Source organism: Micropterus dolomieu, linkage group LG23 (assembly GCF_021292245.1).
Source record: "Micropterus dolomieu isolate WLL.071019.BEF.003 ecotype Adirondacks linkage group LG23, ASM2129224v1, whole genome shotgun sequence".
Lineage (NCBI taxonomy): Eukaryota > Metazoa > Chordata > Actinopteri > Centrarchiformes > Centrarchidae > Micropterus > Micropterus dolomieu.
The window spans coordinates 5,491,396-5,511,618 of record NC_060172.1 but is presented as its reverse complement, the minus strand read 5'-3'; the positions used below and the strand labels follow the sequence as shown (position 1 = coordinate 5,511,618).

Here is a 20,223-nt window from a genome sequence, read left to right as displayed (position 1 = left end):
TGTTCAACAGTAAGTGAACGCGTCGCCGTTGGAAGGGGCTTTGGCTTGTTCAACAGTAAGTGAACGCGTCGCCGTTGGAAGGGGCTTTGGCGTGTTCAACAGTAAGTGAACGCGTCGCCGTTGGAAGGGGCTTTGGCGTGTACAACAGTAAGTGAACGCGTCGCCGTTGGAAGGGGCTTTGGCGTGTACAACAGTAAGTGAACGCGTCGCCGTTGGAAGGGGCTTTGGCGTGTTCAACAGTAAGTGAACGCGTCGCCGTTGGAAGGGGCTTTGGCGTGTTCAACAGTAAGTGAACGCGTCGCCGTTGGAAGGGGCTTTGGCGTGTTCAACAGTAAGTGAACGCGTCGCCGTTGGAAGGGGCTTTGGATTGTTCAACAGTAAGTGAACGCGTCGCCGTTGGAAGGGGCTTTGGATTGTTCAACAGTAAGTGAACGCGTCGTCGTTGGAAGGAGCTTTGGCGTGTTCAACAGTAAGTGAACGCGTCGTTGTTGGAAGGGGCTTTGGATTGTTCAACAGTAAGTGAACGCGTCGTCGTTGGAAGGAGCTTTGGCGTGTTCAACAGTAAGTGAACGCGTCGCCGTTGGAAGGGGCTTTGGCGTGTTCAACAGTAAGTGAACGCGTCGCCGTTGGAAGGGGCTTTGGCGTGTTCAACAGTAAGTGAACGCGTCGCCGTTGGAAGGGGCTTTGGCGTGTTCAACAGTAAGTGAACGCATCGTCGTTGGAAGGGGCTTTGGATTGTTCAACAGTAAGTGAACGCATCGTCGTTGGAAGGGGCTTTGGCGTGTTCAACAGTAAGTGAGCGCGTCGCCGTCGGAAGGGGCTTTGGCGTGTTCAACAGTAAGTGAGCGCGTCGCCGTCGGAAGGGGCTTTGGCGTGTTCAACAGTAAGTGAACGCGTCGCCGTTGGAAGGGGCTTTGGCGTGTTCAACAGTAAGTGAACGCGTCGTTGTTAAAGGGTAACGCTGTGTGTTTTGTCAGTTCACTGAACAGGAGAAGAAGCTGATGGAGGCGACTTCAGAGTTCAATCACAAGGTAAACAGACTGTGTATTACTACTCTATAAAACTACTTAGTACTGTAGCAGTGTGGGCTGTGATTGGCTGACGACGTCTCTCCTGTGGTCAGAAAGCCGACCTCGAACACGACAACATGGAGATCAACAAGAAGATGGACCTGCAGGTGGCTTCACTCAAAACGCTCCTGGAGTCCCTCAAGCTGGAGACCATCAGCTACCTGGCAGGTACACGAGTACACACTGTTGTACACACAAGTACTGGGAGCAGAAGCTGATTGGGTGATCACAGATGAGGGGGCGGGGTTTAGTGAACACACCGGATGACCTAAAGGAAGTGGCGTTTCAGGATTTTGTTGACGTTCTGTCCCGTGTTCCTCCTCAGCGACGGTGTTCTGCTGCCTCGCCATCTCTCTGGGAGTCTACCGGCTGTGGAGGTGAAGGAACTCGTATTTATACTCGACACGGAGTACTTTCAGAGAGGCGGAGTACACAGAGTACACAGACCAGGACGCCGCCGCTGCCGCAATGCAACAAAAACCTGATTCACTTCATCTCCACAGAGTTTTACTTCAGTTAAAGTACCAGTACAACTGTGTAAAAATACTCTGATACAAGTACAAATTTACTCAAGTAGAAGTACATAAGTATTATCAGAGTTATAAGGACTACCACTATGCACTTACTCAAGTACTGGATATAAGTACACTGTTTAGGTATTTCTACTTTTCTGGAGTATTTCCATTTACTGCAAATTTTTACTTCCACATTACTGCATTTCAAATATTCAGTGGTGTAAGAAGTACTCAGGTCAATCCTTTAAGGAAAAGGACCAGTACAGCAAAAAAAATTTATGTTGGAGTACATAAGAGCTACCACTACACTACTGAAGTACTGTGTTAGTGCAGTATTTAGGTATTTTAATGTGTATTTTCTGGAGCATTTCCATGTAATGCTACTTTATACTTCTACATTATAATTTAGAAGTATAAAGTTGTGTAATGTGAAGTATTCAGTGGCAGAAGAAGTACTCACACCAATCCCTTAACTAAAAGTACCAGTACAACAATGTAAAAATACTCAAATCAACTTCCAACATTCAAAAGCCTAATTCAGTACACAAGTATTATCAGTGTCCTGTAGGTAAAGTACCAGCTCATAATACCTAAGTATTATACTTACATAATACTTTAAATGCAGGAGGTTACAGAGTACTTTTAAATTGTGGTATTGCTACTTTTGGGATTTGAGTACTTGTTCCGCCTCTCAAATGGAGTACATGATGGGAATAACTCAGTGTTTGTACTCTTCAGCTACTTGTACTGTGTGTTTGATGCGTTTATGGAACTCGTGCTGTTTTGGAAAGAAGAATCTGTTTTAATGAAGCGCTTCAGTGTTTTTATTGAATCTAAAGCTGCTGGAAATGAAACATCTGGAGCTTCTGTTTGCTGAAACTGAAAGATCATTTATCCAAATTATAATAAATATAATAAGAGCTGAACGAGACGTCTGGGAGCTCCAAAGAAAAAGCAGATAAAGATCGTAAAAACTGCAGGTGTGGTTTTATAACGTCACAACAAAATACTGAAAGAGATGAGGGACGAAACAGAAAGTGAAGGAAAACTCAGAAACCACTTTGCTGTACTTGCTCATACTTTTCATGTTCATACTTTTCAGTTGTCCAACATTTCTAAAAATCCTTTTTTTGTATTGGTCTTAAGTAATATTCTAATTTTCGGAGATACAGAATTTGGGATTTTCATTAGTTGTCAGTTTTAATCATCACAATTAAATGAAATAAACATTTGAAATATATCAGTCTGTGTTTAATGAATAAATATAATATCCAAGTTTGACTTTTTGAATGGAATTACTGAAATAAATCAACTTTTTGATGATATTCTAATTATATGACCAGTGTGTGTGTGTGTGTGTAACACTCAAAAGTTTGGGGTCACCCCGAGAATTGCATGTTTTTAAAGATTATAAATACTTTTTATTTGAAATAATAATTTTGTCCTTCAAACTTGGCTTTCGTCAAAAAATCCTCCATTTGCAGCAATTACAGCCTCGCAGACCTTTTGGCATTCTAGCTGTCGATTAGTTGAGGTAATCTGAAGAAATTTCAGGCCCCGCTTCCTGAAGCACCTCCCACAAGTTGGCCTGCCTCGATGGGCCCTTCGTACCGTACCGTACGGTCAAGCTGCTCCCACAACAGCTCAGGACGGCTGACATGTGGCCACTGCGTTACAGACACCGGCTGACGGCTTCTTCCCTAAATAGTTCCTGCATAGTTTGGAGTTGTGCTCTGGGTCATTGTCCTGTTGTAGGGGGAAACTGGGTCCAATCAGGCGCCGTCCACAGGGCATGGCGTTGCAAAATGGAGCGACAGCCTTCCATATGCAGATCTCCCAAAGCAGCCCCAGACCATCACATGACCTCCAGCATGCTTGACAGATGGCGTCAGGTTCTGCGTCTCACAAATGTTCTTCTGTGATCCAGACACCTCAAACTTGGATTCGTCTGTCCTTTACACTTTCTTTCCGATCTTCCTCTGTCCGTGTTCTTTTGACCATCTTCGTCTGTTCCTTCTATCGGCCAGTCTTTTTCTTTGCCTCTCTGCCTAGAAGGCCAGCGTCTTCACATTTAATGAAGCCGCCAGTTGAGGACCTGTGAGGCGTCCGTTTCTCAAACTACAGACTCTAATGTGTTTGTCCTCTCGCTTAGTTGTGCACCCAGACCTCCCACTTCTCTTTCTGCCCATATGTGCTGTTCTCTGAAGGGAGTAGTACTTCATTTAGAATAGAATAGCCTTCATTTCTCAGAACAAGAACAGACTGTCGAGTTTCAGAAGAAAGTTTAAGTTTGGGTATAATTGAACCCACAAATGCTGCTGCTCCAGATGCTCAACTAGCTCAAAGGAGGGCCAGTTTTAGAGCTTCTCTAATCAGCACAGCAGTTTGCAGCTGTGCTGACATAACAGCACGAGGGTTTTGTTATCATCAATGTACCATTAGAACACAGGAGTGATGATTGCTGGAAATGGGCCTCTGTAGATATTCCCTTAAAAATCAGCTGTTTCCAGCTGGAATAGTCATTTACCACATTAACAATGTGTAGACTATATTTCTGATTAATTTAATGTTATCTCCATCGAAGAAAACTGCTTTTCTTTTAAAAATAAGGACATTTCTAAGTGACCCCAAACTTTTGAACGGTAGTGTGTATACACAATATATACTGTAGATGTATTCCTTTAAAAAAAAAAAAAAGAATTTTCACCTGAAAGAAAATCAAACCTTAAGGAATCACAATGAAAATATTTTTTATAATCTGGCTTTTCTTTCAACAACACTGCAGGACTGGAGCACTGAACGCTTCATTTCCTGCATTCTGGAGAAAATCTGCACTAATTTACGGTGGAAATGTTTTTACACACAAAGGGAAACAAAACTCAGGTGGCGATATATAAATATAATGGAATAATCAGCAATGTGTGGGTTTCAGTTTAAATTTCAGACAATGGACATTTGTCTTGTTTTCTCCCTGCGCAAATTAACCTTTCTCAAAGTATTGTCATTTTAACATGTTTTTTAAAAAGTGATGAGGACGCGGCTGCAGGGTAAACGACCCCTATTATACATAAAAAGTGCAAAAATAAAAACGCAGTAATAAAATAAATGACATCTGTTTAATGTGCAGAACTCTGCTGCTAGTTAAACGGTTCACCATAACAATTCTTTTAATAATGTAAATATTGTACATATCCACACTCCTTTAAGTCTGATCATTATTTACCAACTTTCTATTCTTTCTATTCCTTTTGCCTTGATGCAGCTGTGACAAGAAACACCTCAGGCAGGTAGAAGGCGGCGAGGCCTGATGTTCGGACAGCTGTGGTCTCTGGTGGGAAAAGTGAGAGAAGAGCTACTCGTGCATCAAGCAGGCGGCGCTGGTCAAAGACTCAGACCTTTAAAGACCTCCTCACGGAGACACCCGGACTCTGCAGATGAAATAAAAACACCACGGCAGGAGCTTTGAATCCACTGAACCTTTATTTCAACTTGTGAAACCTACGTGACAATAAACCAGTCACCGCTCACGCCGACCACTTTCAGACTCTTTTATTGAAAATCAACTCGAGCAAAGAAAAACAAAACGGACAGACGTGGATCCTCCGCAGAGACGCTTCCTGAAGAGCGGCTGGAGTCTTCAGTCGTCCAGTCAGATGATGCTTACCTTTAAACGCAGCCTGAAACAACACCTGCAACTACCCACCGATAAACCAACCAATCAAATCAATGAACCCGGCTGAGTCCAGGCCGACACAGGCTCAATCAGCGTTACACCAGAGATACCAAAAAATACTTTAATTTATAAATTAACTCATTTACATCTCAGCCCCGCAGGAAACAAAACATTTCTCTCTTTATAAACACTTTCAGTTCGGCAGACCTGAAATGGTCGCGCAGAATCCAAATACAAAAATGTATTGAGGGTTATTGTTGCCGAGGACCCGGCCTCCGCACGCTTAAAAAAAAAAACAAACAAAAAAAACGCCGCCTGCTCCGGGAAACGGAGGGACGGCGAGGCAGCAGCAGCGTTATGCTTTACTCTCATCAGATTGCACTTCAGTTAAAACCTCCGGCTCCTCCTCTTTCTTCACATCAGGAAGCTCGCTGGCCTCAGACGCTACTTCCTGTTTGGTGGCGGCGGCGGCGGCGACAGCACAGGAAGACTCCTCCTCCTCGTCTTCCTCCTTCTTGATGAAGGCGCTCAGCGGGTGTTCAGTGAGCACCCTGTTGGGCGACGGCGTGACGTCGAGGTACGAAGACGTCTGAGGGGGACAAAAGGTCAGCAGGTCAAACGTCTGAATGTTTACTTTGTTATTATTTACAGGATTTTATTCCTCAGCTACTCACGTTTTTATAATCCTCAAAGCAGGAGGGGTGGAAGTTCTGTGGAGAGAAAACAGACAGACGTGAACGACCCTGATCAGGGCGCCGACAGGTCGGCCAGCAGGTAAAAAGGCGAGGAGGATACGCAAGCAGAGAAACAGCGGCGGCGGTGTTGGTCTAACAGGACAGCGAGGCATCGAGTGCCGTTCCAAACGGCTCGAGCGATCTCTTCCTGTCGCGTAAGACGCCTCCAAACTGCCGCCCGTAACGGCCGTTGCTTTCAAAAACTGGTCAAGATGGCGACAAACAAGCCGAATTCGTACACATATACGTTTGTAGTAGTTTTCTCGCTTTGATTTTTTACGGCACACAAAAATCTCAGCACGTACCTCGGTTTGAAGTCACGATTTGGTTTATTTTTGGTACAGTGAGGAGAAAAAATGCAAACATTAAATTGCTGCTGGTTTATTATGAACTTTTGTAAACATCCAAATTAGTTTTCAATTAGTTTTTTTTTTTTACTTGTTTGGTCTATTAAACGTCACAAAATGGTGAACCGCGCCCTCCGAAGTCTTGTTTTGTCCAGACCCCAGAGATTCAGCAGAGGAGCAAAGAAACCAGAAAATATTTCTATTGAAGAAGAAGCTGAATCAGAGAAAATCCCCGACTCAAATGTTTAAAATCGATCACGAAATTAGTTGCAGCTCTAGCGTGTCGACAGTCCCAGAGAGGAACCCGGACCTCGTGTCAGAAAAACATGCGACTGGAAGCTTTCAGATATTAAACAGATCAATATTTTCTCCTGAAGATGTTTCCAGTTACACCGACCAGAGAGCGAATCGGACCAAAACCTGTGATTATTTTCTCCTCAATCGTCCGATCAATCGACGGCGCGCAGGAGGAACTGCAGCTGTGACTTTTTTTTTTAAACAGAGTCTGGCGGCGGCGGCGGCGGCGTACCTTGTCGTCGACCCTGACGGCGTTCTTCAGGAACCAGTCCTCCTCCTCCTCCACCCAGTACGTCTCAAACGGCTCCTGGCAGATTTCACACGACTGCAGGAGGAAAATAAATAAATCAGCACACGATCAATCACTTTTATTGGTTCCATGTTTACTGAAGAAGAAGAAGAAACTGTGACCTGAGGGATGTTTAGGGATCTGATTTGTCCCTGCTGGCCACCGTACTGGCCAGAACTATGTTTCAGTGGAGTACTTTGGTAATTTACTTCAGTACAACTCACAGGTACTTGTACTTTATACTTTACTGCTCTGCGTTTATTTTAGTTACTCTGCAGATTCAGATTATTGATAATTAAACACATAATTGATTAGAGATTAAACTTTACCAACAGTTTCAATGCAGTAACAGTTTTATTCTATTATTTTATTATACTTTCATGCTAATACTTGTAAGTACTTCTACTTTGACTTAAGCAAAAGAGGAAGTGACATCAGACACCAGGGCTCCGATTGGCTGGCGGGCGCAGGTGCGACTCACCTCTCCCACCTGGTCCTTGGTGGCCTTCACGCTCTGGAACTCCTTCTCCTTGGCGGCCGCCTGGCTCTTCTGAACCTCCTCCTCGTTCTCCTTCTCGAAGAAGTGACTCTTGGCCCGCTCCTCCAGGTCGGCGATCTCCTCGAACTCGATCCAGTCCTGACGCACAAACACACACGAGTTTAAACATCGGGGGCCCGTCGGCGACACCGTCCGTCTGCGCCTGACCCCACAACAGTCTGGATCAGACCTTCAGACGAGGGTTTTATGTTTTTGTCTCCATGCACCGTTTCTCACTTTGTTGTGATTTTATCCGAGAGGAGCTACATATTAATAAACTTTGCTTACTCATTGGGGGCTAGCGGCTGCATTGGGCTGCACGTAACGATTATTTTTCAAGTCGATTCATCGAACGACTAATTTTGTGTAATCTAAAGAGAAAATAAGTCAAATAAATCTAAAACGTGTCTAATCAGTAAATCCATATTTTATTCAATGACCCTGATGAAGCGCATCAGAGTAACGACAACAGCGGCGTCTTAAAATGAATCTAATTTCCTCGTCGCTGATGTTTTGTGATAATAACGAACTGTAATCAGGCTGCTTTACTTCTGACATGGATTTATTTCAGTAACACGGTTTCACAAAATATGAAACGGCCGAACGTTAGTCGACGCGCGGTGTAACTTTACGTTACCATGACAACAGCAGCGGGGCAGAAATGACTTAACATGAAGGCGATGAAGAAAATACATTTCTACGGACGCGGTGTACTCGTGCTGATGATGTGGAGCTCCGGGACACTTTCGCTTCACGTATTTGTGGACAGCAGCTGTGCTGCGGTGAAGCTCACGGCGGTTCTAAAATACTCCCAAACTTTAGACGCAGCGGGAACCCCGCAGCTGCTCTTTATTTTTATCAGTTTAAAATATGTTCACTGCATTAAAACTTAAGAAAGGATTAGAGTGCACATTTTCAGCTCATTTATTTTTATTTGCTGTGCATTTTCCCCGACAAATCACCCCAATAATTCTGGGATGCTTGATTCTTTTCAGAATTCTCTGCATTGCAATGTCAGTTTTTATATAGTTATGAGTGCAGCTGAGTGACGTCTGACGAACTGAACACGGCCTGAAATCCACAGCAGAACCCGAAGTCTCCGTATCATTCATTAATAAAAACGTTGCTGCTGAGAGAACGTGGAGATCAGACTAGATACGGAATAATTCATTTTACATGAATTATCTCGGTTCTGATATCAGCTTCATCTACCCTGCTCTCTAAACGTCAGGCTGCTCGCCATGTGGTCATGTAACGCTCTCCTCCGCCCACACCGGGCTCTCGCATGTGCCTCTAAAAACAGATACGTGCAATCAGAAAAATGTTTCATGAGCAGTGTGACCGTAACACCATCAGTGAACCATTAAACATTATTGTCTTTATTTGATACGCTCGTGTACAGTTTCTCCTCCAGGGTGAGGATGGAGACTCTGCAGATGTTTGCCGCTTCTAGCCGCCTCCTCCGCAGAGCAACACGCTCCCCTTGTTCTGTTTCACTAGTTATCGTTTCAACTTTGTTCAAGTTGAAAAATACACATTTCAAAATGTCAGGATTTCGGTCAGTCCCTGATAATCAAGCAAGCAGCCTCATTTGTTCCATTATAATCCAAATGTTGTCCACAATAATCGCAATATGGCTTTTTCTCCAACCAGCAGCCACTTTATAACCACCGTCAGAGCTGCAGCTCAGTAAAGACTTCACCTGCTTCACACAGCTGTTCCACATCAGCCCTGTATTGTGCGTGTGTGCGCGCTCACCCTGAGTGTGTAGTACCAGCGGCGGTGAGTGATCTTCTTGCTGGCGACCTTCCCGGCGTGGTTCTGTCTGAAGTGCCAGTCCAGGTGGTCGGCGTACAGGTCGGTCTGAGCGGCGGTGAACCTCATGCTGCAGAGGCAGCACTGGTTCCCCGAGTACAGCTTGGTCACCACGCTGTCATAGCGCCTGCGGGGGGCAGAACGTGTCACAACACTGACCAATCAAACGGCTACAAGGTTATCCTACTTCTGACCTGGATGGAACGCTAATCTGACAGCATGTTGGGGGGGAGAACACAAATATTCGGGGTTCAAAGAAGAAGGAAAAGCTTCCAGACGAACGCCGTGACGCCGAACCGGAGGACTTTATATCGATCGCTTTGATCTGTAACCGACAGATTCAGGTCTGAACTCACTGTTTCATGTCGTCGATGTTGAAGCTGGTGAGGTCCGGGAAGTCGTCCTCCTCCACCTCCGGCTCCTCCTCTTCCTCCTCCTCCGCCGCCGCCGCCGGAGCTGCCGGAGCCGCAGAAGAAGATTCTGGAAAAACATTAAAATTTAATTTAAAAACAGCAGCTTTATTAAAAAGCTCCTGACAGCAGCAACATTTCAACACAAACAGTGGAAGTGTTAGCGCGGCCCTCTCACCGGTGTCGGCGGCCGGCGCGGCGTCGGGCTGCGAGGGTTTGATGATGCCGTTGGAGATGAGTTTGGACAGCAGGTCGTTGACGTCAACCTGCCCGAAGTGGTTCTCCGGAGGGACGACCTGCGGAGCTGCAGCGACACAAACAGTCACTCGCTGAACTGAAGGAACAGACGGCTGAAACTAACGTCATCGTTATATTTTCACTGTCAGCTGATTCTACAGATCCACACACGTGCTGAGCAGCAGGAAGAACTTACGCTGCGGTCTGAAAGGCACCGGGTTCTGAGGCAGGAAGGGCTGGCCGAGGCTCGCCATCATGTTCACCTGGAAAAACAGTCACAAAGCAGCGACAGTGAAAACGTCAGCCAATGACATCAGAGTAGGTGTTTGATTGACAGGTGTGTGTGTGTGTGTGGGGGGCGTGTCTCACCGGTGGCTGCATGCCGGCGGGGCCAGCGGGGTTGTAGAAGGGGCCGGGGGCCGGCTGGCTGAAGGGCGGGGCCGGCTGCATGTTGAAGTTTCCCGCCTGCTGCAGGTTCGGCTGAGCCGGGAACACCATGGGCCCCGAAGGGAACTGGGAGTTCATGGGCTCCTGGAAACGCTGGGGGTTGAAGTTCTGCTGGGGGGCCGCCATTGGATTTTCATAGATGGGAGGAGCCATGGGCCTCATGGGGGGCTGCATGTTGTGTTGGGGAGCAAACCTCGGGGGGCCTTGCTGCCCAGGGGCGCACTCGTAGATGGTGGGCCCACCCTGATGTGGCACATTGGGTATGTCAAACCTGGGCCCTTGCTGGACGGGGCCATCAAAGATCATCGGACCGGGGCCTTCAAACCTCATCGTGCCCATCTGGTTTGGAGGGCCCTCAAAGCGCATAGCCCGCGGCTGCTGGAAGCCCAACGGTCCAGATCCAGGACCAGGGGCCATGTTGTTAAAGCGTGGCATAGGACCATCAAAGTGACCCGGTCCGGGCCCCTGTCCCTCAAACCTAACAGGGTGCGGCTGTCCGATCGGACCATCAAACCTCCCAGGGCCTTGAGGGTGTGGCGGACCGTCAAACCGCCCAATACAGTCTCCGCCTCTCATTGGACCGTGAGGCATGTGGGGCCCGTCGCACTGCCCGGGCCCATCAAACCTCTCTGGCATGTTGTGATGAGGCGGTCCCCCACCATCAAATCTGCCGGGGCCCGAGTGGTGAGGCCCATCGAACCGGGCCGAATCATCAAAGCGCCCGGGGCCACCACCTTCGTACCACCCCGGAGGGTGCGGTCTGGAGGGGCCCATGTGTCCGGGCCCCTCGAACCTGAAGGGGGGGTGTCCTCCGTCGTGAGGCGGTGTGTGTCCTGGAGAGTCGCTGTGCTGTCGGACAGAAGACAGGGGGCCTCCACGAGCCGGCGCCTTGAGGATGGATTTGGGGGGAGGGTGAGCAGGGGGGACATCCAGATTAAGGGGCCCGTCGTCAGAGTGCTCACTGTTGGGACTCTCGAAGCGTGGCACCGGGCTCACCTCCGCCGAGTCCTTCTGGTGTAAAGGAGACAGGCGCTCGCGCTCGAACCTCGGGGCCGGGGCGTCCAGACCGGCCGGGCTCGAACAGTTCCTGTGGACCACGGTGCCCGAGGGTAGGGGCCCCTCCGGCCTCCGTGGGTCGGGGTGTCTGGAGTCCGCATGTGGGCCGTACCTGCGAGGAGCGTCGTAGCCGCTCTTCTGCTCCTCGCGCTCGTCGAAACGCTGGCGCTCAGTCAGCGGCGAGTTCCACTCTCTCTCACCTGGAAACATGCAGAAACACATCAAGATGTTTGTTGGCGTCCGGCGAGCGTCAGAGCGCCCGGACATCCTGTCACATCATGACTTCAGGTGACTTTAAATAACAGCACGAGCTTCACTCAAGGTTACTTCAGACAGAAACTACAGAGAAGAGATCTAAACCTAAACTCTTCTTCTCTAATTACTGACTACACTTCCCATGATGCCCTGGGGGATGTGATTCTACGTGAGTGTGACATGATCTAACCCTGCTGGAGCGTCTCTGATCGAGACCCTGACACCCTGCAGCTCCAGAACCTGACCTCTGACCTCTCTGCGAATAAAGACGACAGGTGACAGATAATATTCGGCGCCACAGATCAGCGTAAACAGAGAAAACATACAACACATCGTCATGGATACGCTCAGGGCGGCGGACTCACTGGACTCTCTGGGGTCGGCTCGCCTCCTGAAGCGAAGGTTGGGTAGAGATTTCAGGGTGGGGAACTCTTTGCCGTGGTTGTACTCCTCGATCATGGGGCCGAGCGGCGGCCGAGGCTCTTCGCGCTCTTTACTTCGCCGCTCACCTGTAAGAGTCGTTAAACGCCATCAGTGACACGCCTCAGAACGCACACCTGGCTGCTTCGTCAAGCTGTGAGGTCGTCAGTAAAAGAGCGGCTGATGTTTGGATGAAAACTTTGTCGTATGCTCACCTAGCCTGTCCCGTGGCGCCCGGCTGTATTTATGTGGCGGCTGGTGTGCGGCGCTCCGCCCGCCTATCTTGTCACCCGACACCCCTTCCTCGGCCTCCTCTGGACTCTCCTCTCCCTCCCACTCCTCCCCGGCGGCCCGGCGGGTGACCTGCGTCTTCCTCAGTTTGGACTTGTGCTCGTAGTACGACAGCTCCGCCGGGTCCATGGCGTCGTGGGGGCGGGGCTGACCCGAGGGCGGCGTGGTCAGCAGCGGCTGTTTCTTGGCGGAGAAGCTGCCGGACTCGTCCCAGCCGTCCGTGTGCTGCTGCTTCTCCTCCCGGTACTGGAAGAAGTGTTTGATCTGATGGGCCATGTTCAGGAAGTCCTCCTGGGAAATCTCGCCGCTCTCCAGACGCTTGCTGGCCTGCAAAGAGAGACGGCGGCGACTTAGGGAGGAAAAACCCGACACGGTAACACTGAGCTCATTTAGAGTCTATCGGATATCTAGATATTTCCTGGGATTTTGTCGATAACTATAATTAGTCGATATTCGGCGTGTGTGCGAGCGGCGTTTGGGACGTACCCTCCTGAGCAGGTCCTTCTTGGAGGCGGAGTTGAGGACTTCAGGTATCTGCAGGTTGGCGTCCACGCTGAGGCGATGCTTCGGGGTCCGGGGGGTGGCGGGGCGAGCGGCCTGGGGGCCGTACTGTTTGTGTCTCTGAGGTCCCGGCTTCACATGAGAGTCCTCCGGCAGCTTCGGACTGAAGGAGGAAACACACGTTCAGGTTTTTTACTTGTTTCACCGCGGCGTGCTGCTGTGACCATCAGCTGACCGACAGTTTCTAGCTTTAGTCCTTTATTATGCAAAAAAGTTGGTCAAAATTTAAATGTTGAAAATCCCAGTGCTGCCCCCCAAACTGAGTATTTTATTACCGACTAATAACCAATGAATTCAGATTCTTTTCCCGCAGCCCAAAAACAGGAAGACGATTCTGCTCACGATTAAATATCACAAGTAAAGGAAGAAAATGATCACATTTAAGAAGCTGGAAACAAAATGTTTTAAATGAAAACAGTTCTCAGGTGTTCAAACGCTAACAGAAGAATGAATAAACTAGTTAAATCAGGAACGATCGGATCACCTTGAATCTGATTGGACGTTGGATGGCGGCTTCAGGCCGAACCACAGAACATATAAAAAGGTTATAAAACTCACTGTTTGTTCTCCTCCCAGCCGCTCCTCCAGCGGTGAGGAGCGTCCTTGGCGTCCTTGCTGCCTCCGTCATGGCTCCGCGGGGAGTGAGAGTCTCTGGACTCCGAGTGCCGCTCCTCCGCCGGCCTCTTCGACCTCCTGCTTTCTGATTGGATCTTCTTTGGCGCGAGCCGGTCCTCTCGACTGGGCTTGCCGTGTTCTGGTTCTTCCGCGCGGATCCTCCTGGGCTTGCCGGGTTTGTGAGAGGGCGACGGGGACAGGGAGCTGCTCCTGGTTCTGCTCTTGGGCGACCGCCTGTCCTTCCTCTTCGGCGAGGGCGACCTGGAGCGCGAGCGGGTGCGTTTCCTGGCGTGTGTTCGTGCGTTGCCTCCGGCCTTGAACTCAGCCTTCTCTGAGGACTCCTCGCGGTCGTGTTTGGTCACGGCGCCGTTGACCAGCTTCCCCTTGCTGGACCTCAGAGGCTCTGCTCCCCGTGGCGCCTCCTCTCGCTCCTTCTTGTCGGTGCATCTTTTCTTCTCCTTCAGCTCGTCGTCTTTTGCCTCCCCGGTCTTGTCCTGCGTGCGTTTCTTCAGCCTGGGATCTTTCTTTGTGCCGTCTGCTGACTTCTGAAGCTCCGCCTCCGCCTGTCTGTTTTTACTCTGGACACTTTTGGCCATCGGAGACGGAGACTTGGACTTGGGTTTCTCCTCCAGCACGTCTTTCCTCTGGGTTCTGGCCTTGTCTGGCCGGGTGGACTTCTCAGGTGTCACAAGAGGACTTCCTGTTGACGTCGCGTCCGCTTTCTTCCCAGCAGGATGTTCTTTGGACTGGGAGGCGGCGGCGGCGGCGGGCGGGCCGGCGCGGTTCAGACGCGGGTCTCTGGTGGGCGGCTTGGCGTCCGCCTGAGTCTGAGGAGGGATCCAGGGTCGGACCGCAGGAGCCGTCTGGCTGACGGGCTTCGGCGCCGCCGGAGTGGAGACCGCTGTCGATGTTGGTAACACAAAACCACCGACCTGCAGACACACGAAACAAAAGGTTGGTGTTTGTTTCAGAGGCGGCTAAACTAACTTCAAGCCAACAGATACTGGTCCTCATCCGGCACCGAGGTTCTCTTAATGAGCTGCTGACGGTTTCCTGTTCAAAGCTTTTCTACCTGCTGAGCCTCGTGTTAGAAAACAGGTCAACTGACACGGGGAGCATTTACTAACTAAAATACCACCACTCCGTGCTCATGTGCACCAAAGAGGTTTTGTTCTTCTGTGTAAAAACACACAAAAGGTTAATGAGGCTTCAGCGGTCGGACAAAAAAAACGGGAATCTATTTTGTACCAAACTCAGTGTTCCCGTCACTCTGCTGTATTACAGAAAGCTAACAGACGAAGCACCAAGAGGTGGTTCAACACTTCGACCTTTCACCTCAGTTGACCAATTTCCAATTTCCTGTTTCCTGAAACCGGTTTCCCAATGCCGGCTTTTGGACCTGTTGCCGTGCGGTCTACATCCTACATAGCTTGTCTGAGCTTCACACAAGTAGTGAGACAGCTAAACGTAATTTCAGGTTGCAGCAGGTACAAGACGGCGTTTCTGCTCACAGTGGTTATAATATCACAGAATCAGCTGATGCCGAGTGGAAACATTCAAAATGTTACCTTTTTAACAGAAACATCTGCTCATTGATGGCAGATGATGCTAACGGGAGGCTGAATCTGCTGAAAATAATATTTTCTCACATGCTACGGCAATGATAAGACACAACAACTAGACTCCGCCCGCTCCTCGTTTGTCCTACCAGCTGTGCTTTGGTCTGCTCCAGCTCCAGCTCGATCTTCTTCTGCTGCAGCTCCAGAAGCTGTTTCTGTTTGGCCAGCAGCTGCTGTCGGATCAGCTGCTCCTGGGTCAGGCTGCACTGGCTGACGGCGGGCACCGGCTGTGGAGCGGGCGCTGCTGGTGGCGCCGGCTGGGCGGGGACAGGCTGCGCAGAGGACGCCTCCTCATTCTGGAGAGACGGCGAGGTCAGAGAGGGTCAGAGGTCAAAGAAAAAAAGAAACAACTTCCTCTGGTTTTGTGACTTTGGACGTTTAAGAGGATCTGAGGCTGATTTTATGGTTCGTGTTGGTGGTTAACGTCTCGCTTTCCCTTCTTCTACCAGCCCAGTGAGGCAAATTTCAACATTTTAAGAACATTTCATTAAGAGCAACTCTGATATTGAGTTCAAAACGGGGAACACGTTATGGTGGGTCACATTTCAAGAACCTGCAAACAGATCAGGTTTGCCATTTTTGAAACTAACAGTTTCAGCTCAATATGAATTTCAGGAAAAAAAACACCACAGGAACTTAAAAGCTCCTAAATTCAGTTCCTCCTCTGTAACGAAGTAGTTTAAAAGTTTTCCAGTAGCGTTGGATAAAAGTCTTAAGGTCGCGTCTTACACCCGGGACGACTAAAGCTGCTAACACCTGCTTAGCAAGTTGACATTTGAACGCACATGCCTCCGTTTTTAGATACAACTTCCTATGTCTCGTCTCCAGATACATATTTACAGAACAACGCAAATCTTTTATGAAGTTCATCATTTTAAAAAGAGCTTAAACTAATTTCTGTTAAGATCTAAACGTGCAACTGGAAAGCGACAGCGCAGTCTGGCGTGGCGTCTGCAGCACATACACACCTGTTTTAAAAACTTGGGGTTGACGTGAATGCTGGCGCCGGCGTTGACGGTCGGCGGCAGCGGCTTGATGGGCCAGGCCGGGTCCACAGAGTTGACCCGGACGTCCAGCGCGTACAGCTTCTTCAGAGGAAACACGTCGTCCCACGTCGATCGTAACTTGAACAGACTCTTTCTAGTGTTTTCATCCACCTACAAACAGAGGACATGACTTGGTCCACAGCTGCCAACAAAAACCTGAAACACTTCAGCAGCGGCATCACAGCAAAAAGCTATAAAAGCACTTTAACAAGCGTTACGTCCATTACAACTATGGGGGGGGGGGGGGGGGGGGGGGGAGCATACTTCTGCACAGGTTAGAAGAAATGTAAAATGTTTCTGGTACAAACTTTTATTAGCAGGACTATGGGAAGTACAACAGGAGCAGAGGTCACACGTGGAAAGCAAGCAACACAACAAACAGCAGGGAAGTGAAGACTTTTAGAGCTTAAATGTTTTTAAACAATGCTGAACGGCAGGAAAGAGAACTGTACCTTTTCAAAGACACATATAAATGAAGTGATTAGGTTTTTAGCAAACACTGCAAGGTACTCTCCTCCAACATTCTTCACTATGGAATCCACTAAGTACAAAACTGGAAGCTTCTCGGCAGATGGGGCCTGGAGCAATAGAGAACTCAACAAGTTTAGAAAACAACAGGGGTTAAAAACCAACATTTCAGACACAATGCTTCAAGTACAATGTGACAGGATCAACAGCGGCGAGGCCGCCCTCCCCCCTCGCCACCCCGAGTGAAAAAGCCAAAAACAGTCTGCAGAGTGAGGGGGAGGAAATGTGTCGACACGTCTGATAGGGAGAGGAAAAAGTTCAAGATTAAAAATAATAGTTTACAGTCTTTTTCTTCGTTCTGGAATAAAAACGCTCCTCTGATCAATCCCAAAAAACAAGACCATCATCAGAACATCATCTTCCACCGTGACCTCAGGACGCTCCAGTCAGAGGAGGAAAAACACGTCCCTGATGCACAAAGGGGTTTAAAAAGGGGGCGAGTCCAGTCCAGTCTCCAGAAACCTTTTTACCTCCAAAGAGGGTTTTCTTCCTTAAACCACTCTTTGTACTTTACCCAGATGACACATGAGCCAGTTTTACCCAGTGAGTTTTATTCACTCACTCTTTCAAAGTTTGACCCTTCAGTTGTTTAAAAAAAAACATTGATAACCTATTAAAGAGAGTAGGACACGTGATCTGTAGTCGTTAAGTTAAAGAAGCTGCATTTAAACTCTTAAGTCTGTTACTAAACTGTGCAGCATCAGCTGAGTTAATGTTAAAACAACCAGTCCGAACAAGCCGAGTCAGACGTGTCAGTGAATGTAAACCAGAGTCATACCAATAAATTACACTGGGAAATAAAAAATGACAAAAAGCACATTTCACATTTTTTATTATAAACATTTTTAACCATTCAATGACATTTCAGTAATTCAAAATCCACTAGTGAAGTAATGCAGAGAAACGTTTGTTTTCCTGATCTGAGCAAAGCTTCTGTCGTGTCAAACGTGCAAACACTGACCACAGAGGTACCTGAGGCAAAACTGCTGACTGAGACGCATTTCTATAGTAGGCCGTGTCTCCTGTGGTCAACAGCAGCTACCCGACAGTATGCATTAACACATGTGGTCTGGCCTCAATCAGCAGATCAGTAAAGAAAAAGGACTGCAGGGACATGAGCGGCCAAAACACGTGTTAAAGTCAAAATCCACCGTAACTGCTAAGTTTAACTAATTATCTATACATTATGCACTATTAACACATGGACTTTGTCTTTTAGGTCACTACTTTAGACAATCAAGATTCCAGCAGTTGTCACATGACTCTTTCAGGAGGCTTAGAGCCAAATGTGCACATGGAGATAAGTCTTTACCTGCTCTTAGAGGCTTTATTATACTCCAGAAACACATAAAAAGATAGTTAGACTGATTCGAGGCTGAAAACCGAACGCACCGTCTGTGCTTTTGTTGCTCCTGGAACAATCTACTAATGTTTATAAAAAAAAATAATAGGGCTGGGCGATTATCAGGATAAATGTCAAATTACTATTTCTTTAAAGTTTAAAGGCCGATTTTTTTTTGCTGCGGAGTGAAAGAAACCAGATGGTTAGTTGTGGATTTAAACTTTATGTTCAGAACGAACACTTGATGCCAAACAGTTCAACCAGAATGCACGAGTAAAATTAAGTAAAAATCTGTTTCTCAAGTAAATAAATAAATATCTTAAAAGAAAAACTAGTGCTGATTCAAATATTTATATTGAGGATTATATTTTGATAATTGTTTATTGCGTAGCCCTTTCTTAGAGGTTACATTATGCTTAAACCCACAAAAGCTAATCAGACTTAAAACCTAACATGATAATAGTGCTGTTGTTTCTTCTGGACTCCCATCAGCCTCCCATGTGTATAAAAAGCCATTTTATTTGTTTTCTACAGCGCTCTCTTGTTATTAGGACTTATCTTTTGGGTAGTACACTCAGTTCTCTCATGTGTTCACACAATGTCTCCTGGCATGTCATCTCTCTCTCTCTCCCGCTTTATAACTTCTGCTGTAGTATATAAACAGCGTTTGCTTACTTTTAGTGGAAGTAAACAATAAATAGCAGGATTTACTTTATTATCTCAACGATGTAACTTTACCAAAAAACAAACAAACACGTGTTTAGTCACAATATGTCATTGTCTGTCGACCTCGACGTAATTTAACACTAACTTCATCGTCATGTTCACCTAAAACTTCATCCAGACTTTAAAACAAACTATTTTACGGTGGATTTTAACTTCAGTGGCCAGAAGCACAAATATATAAATTTCACATAAAGTGCGTCGAGTTTGGACAAAACTTTTAAGAGATGAATACTTTCTTGTTTGGACTCTAAATATGTATGAATAAACGAGCTGTTCCACTTTAATACACAGAAATGTGGGTTTTAATAAAGACAGCAGCGCCACTCGACAGCCGCCATGTTTATTAGCTAACGTGCGTAGCTAACACACAACAGCACATCCTGCTCGACGACTGGGGCCTTTAAAACTAACATACACGGACATGAAAGCATCTGGAATTGAAAGTATTCTATATTTATAAAAACCTTGCTTATTTGCGCTTCAATAATAGCGACGATATCCTTGGCGAAGTTGAGGTTTTCCTCGGCCAGGATGGTCAGCATGTTGATGTGCGGCTTGCTGTTGAAGGTGAGGTCTTCCAGAGAGGACTGGTACTCCCGGCAGGCGTCTTCCCTCGCCGCTTTGTCGTCCATCTTTGAGCTGAGCGACGCGGGAAAACCTACACCGGGCTTGTAAATACCATAACCATTGATTAGCAGGCAGTCCATGAACTCATGTAGCGATCTGTTCTGCCCTGACTCGGTGAGAAATAACGCCGGGAGTCGTGGTTTAGATATTTCTGTCGTCCTTCTCTGCCCGTTAACGACGACGACAAAATGGCGACTGTAACTGAAGGCCTCATACGTCACGTGGAACCTTTAATATCTGGCGTGACGTCACCGCAGACTCATTGGCTCGCTTCAGGCCGCCTGGGCGGGATCTTTCGTTTTCATTGGTTCGACAGAATCACAGGCACACAAATGAGCCAATCAGATTAAAGCGGTGTGAGCTTATCGTTACATAACGGAAGACAGCCGTGCTGCGTTCACATGCTCCTCGGATAGTTCCCCATCCCCAGCTCTTCAGACTTCGGTGTGCTCGGAATGTGGACTGTCATCCAGCTACGCAGTTTTTCTATTATTTATAAAGTGGTTTTTGTCCCAGAGTTGTTACTGTACCAGTAAATTACCTAAAACCACTAAAATATTGCTTGTAATGCAAATACTGCTAATATATTTAATGCAGTTGATTTCAGCTTTATTAGCATGAATGCAAAACAACAATATTGCCAAGGCTACAAATAAATTATAAAAGAACGATGAATTTCATACAGTTCATTAAATAAAGTAAATAAAACAGTAAAAGTGTGTTGTGAATTCAGTTCATATGGTTCATCAAATGACTCTAACCGGT

At 47.4% G+C, this 20,223-nt stretch overlaps 2 protein-coding genes across 4 annotated transcripts in view; one reads left to right on the top strand and one right to left on the bottom strand.

The window, feature by feature from the left end:
• Window positions 1-2,395, top strand: part of ccdc90b (coiled-coil domain containing 90B) — a 7,272-nt gene extending 4,877 nt beyond the window's left edge. For both annotated transcript variants that reach the window (XM_046041034.1, XM_046041035.1), the window contains exons 7-9: window positions 978-1,031; window positions 1,124-1,238; window positions 1,396-2,395. In XM_046041034.1, coding sequence (XP_045896990.1) covers window positions 978-1,031; window positions 1,124-1,238; window positions 1,396-1,451 — 225 coding nt within the window. In that variant the 3' untranslated portion in view covers window positions 1,452-2,395. The remainder of the gene's footprint in view (window positions 1-977; window positions 1,032-1,123; window positions 1,239-1,395) is intronic.
• Window positions 2,396-5,046: 2,651 nt separating this feature from the next.
• Window positions 5,047-19,662, bottom strand: pcf11 (PCF11 cleavage and polyadenylation factor subunit). 2 transcript variants are annotated; one of them, XM_046039146.1, is made up of 18 exons: window positions 19,296-19,662; window positions 16,688-16,813; window positions 16,158-16,346; window positions 15,279-15,485; window positions 13,514-14,502; window positions 12,881-13,058; window positions 12,319-12,721; window positions 12,049-12,192; window positions 11,874-11,939; window positions 10,295-11,628; window positions 10,122-10,188; window positions 9,867-9,992; window positions 9,635-9,758; window positions 9,222-9,405; window positions 7,407-7,562; window positions 6,869-6,961; window positions 5,933-5,968; window positions 5,047-5,847 (listed from the first exon to the last, which is right to left on the bottom strand). In XM_046039146.1, exons 1-18 carry the CDS (start codon window positions 19,536-19,538, stop codon window positions 5,614-5,616), a joined length of 4,899 nt encoding a protein of 1,632 aa, XP_045895102.1. In that variant the 5' UTR covers window positions 19,539-19,662; the 3' UTR covers window positions 5,047-5,613. The 2 variants fall into 2 exon arrangements, with proteins under 2 accessions (XP_045895102.1, XP_045895103.1); XM_046039147.1 differs by lacking the exon at window positions 11,874-11,939.
• Window positions 19,663-20,223: the final 561 nt, after the last annotated feature.

Coding starts and splice junctions, on each gene's coding strand:
- pcf11 (XM_046039146.1), bottom strand. CDS start 19,538: ATGGACTGCCTGCTAATCAATGGTTATGGTATTTACAAGCCCGGTGTA. Junction 10,189..10,294: donor CCGCCGGCATGCAGCCACCG/GTGAGACACGCC, acceptor CTGTTTTTCCAG/GTGAACATGATGGCGAGCCT. Junction 6,962..7,406: donor CCAAGGACCAGGTGGGAGAG/GTGAGTCGCACC, acceptor TTCCTCCTGCAG/TCGTGTGAAATCTGCCAGGA.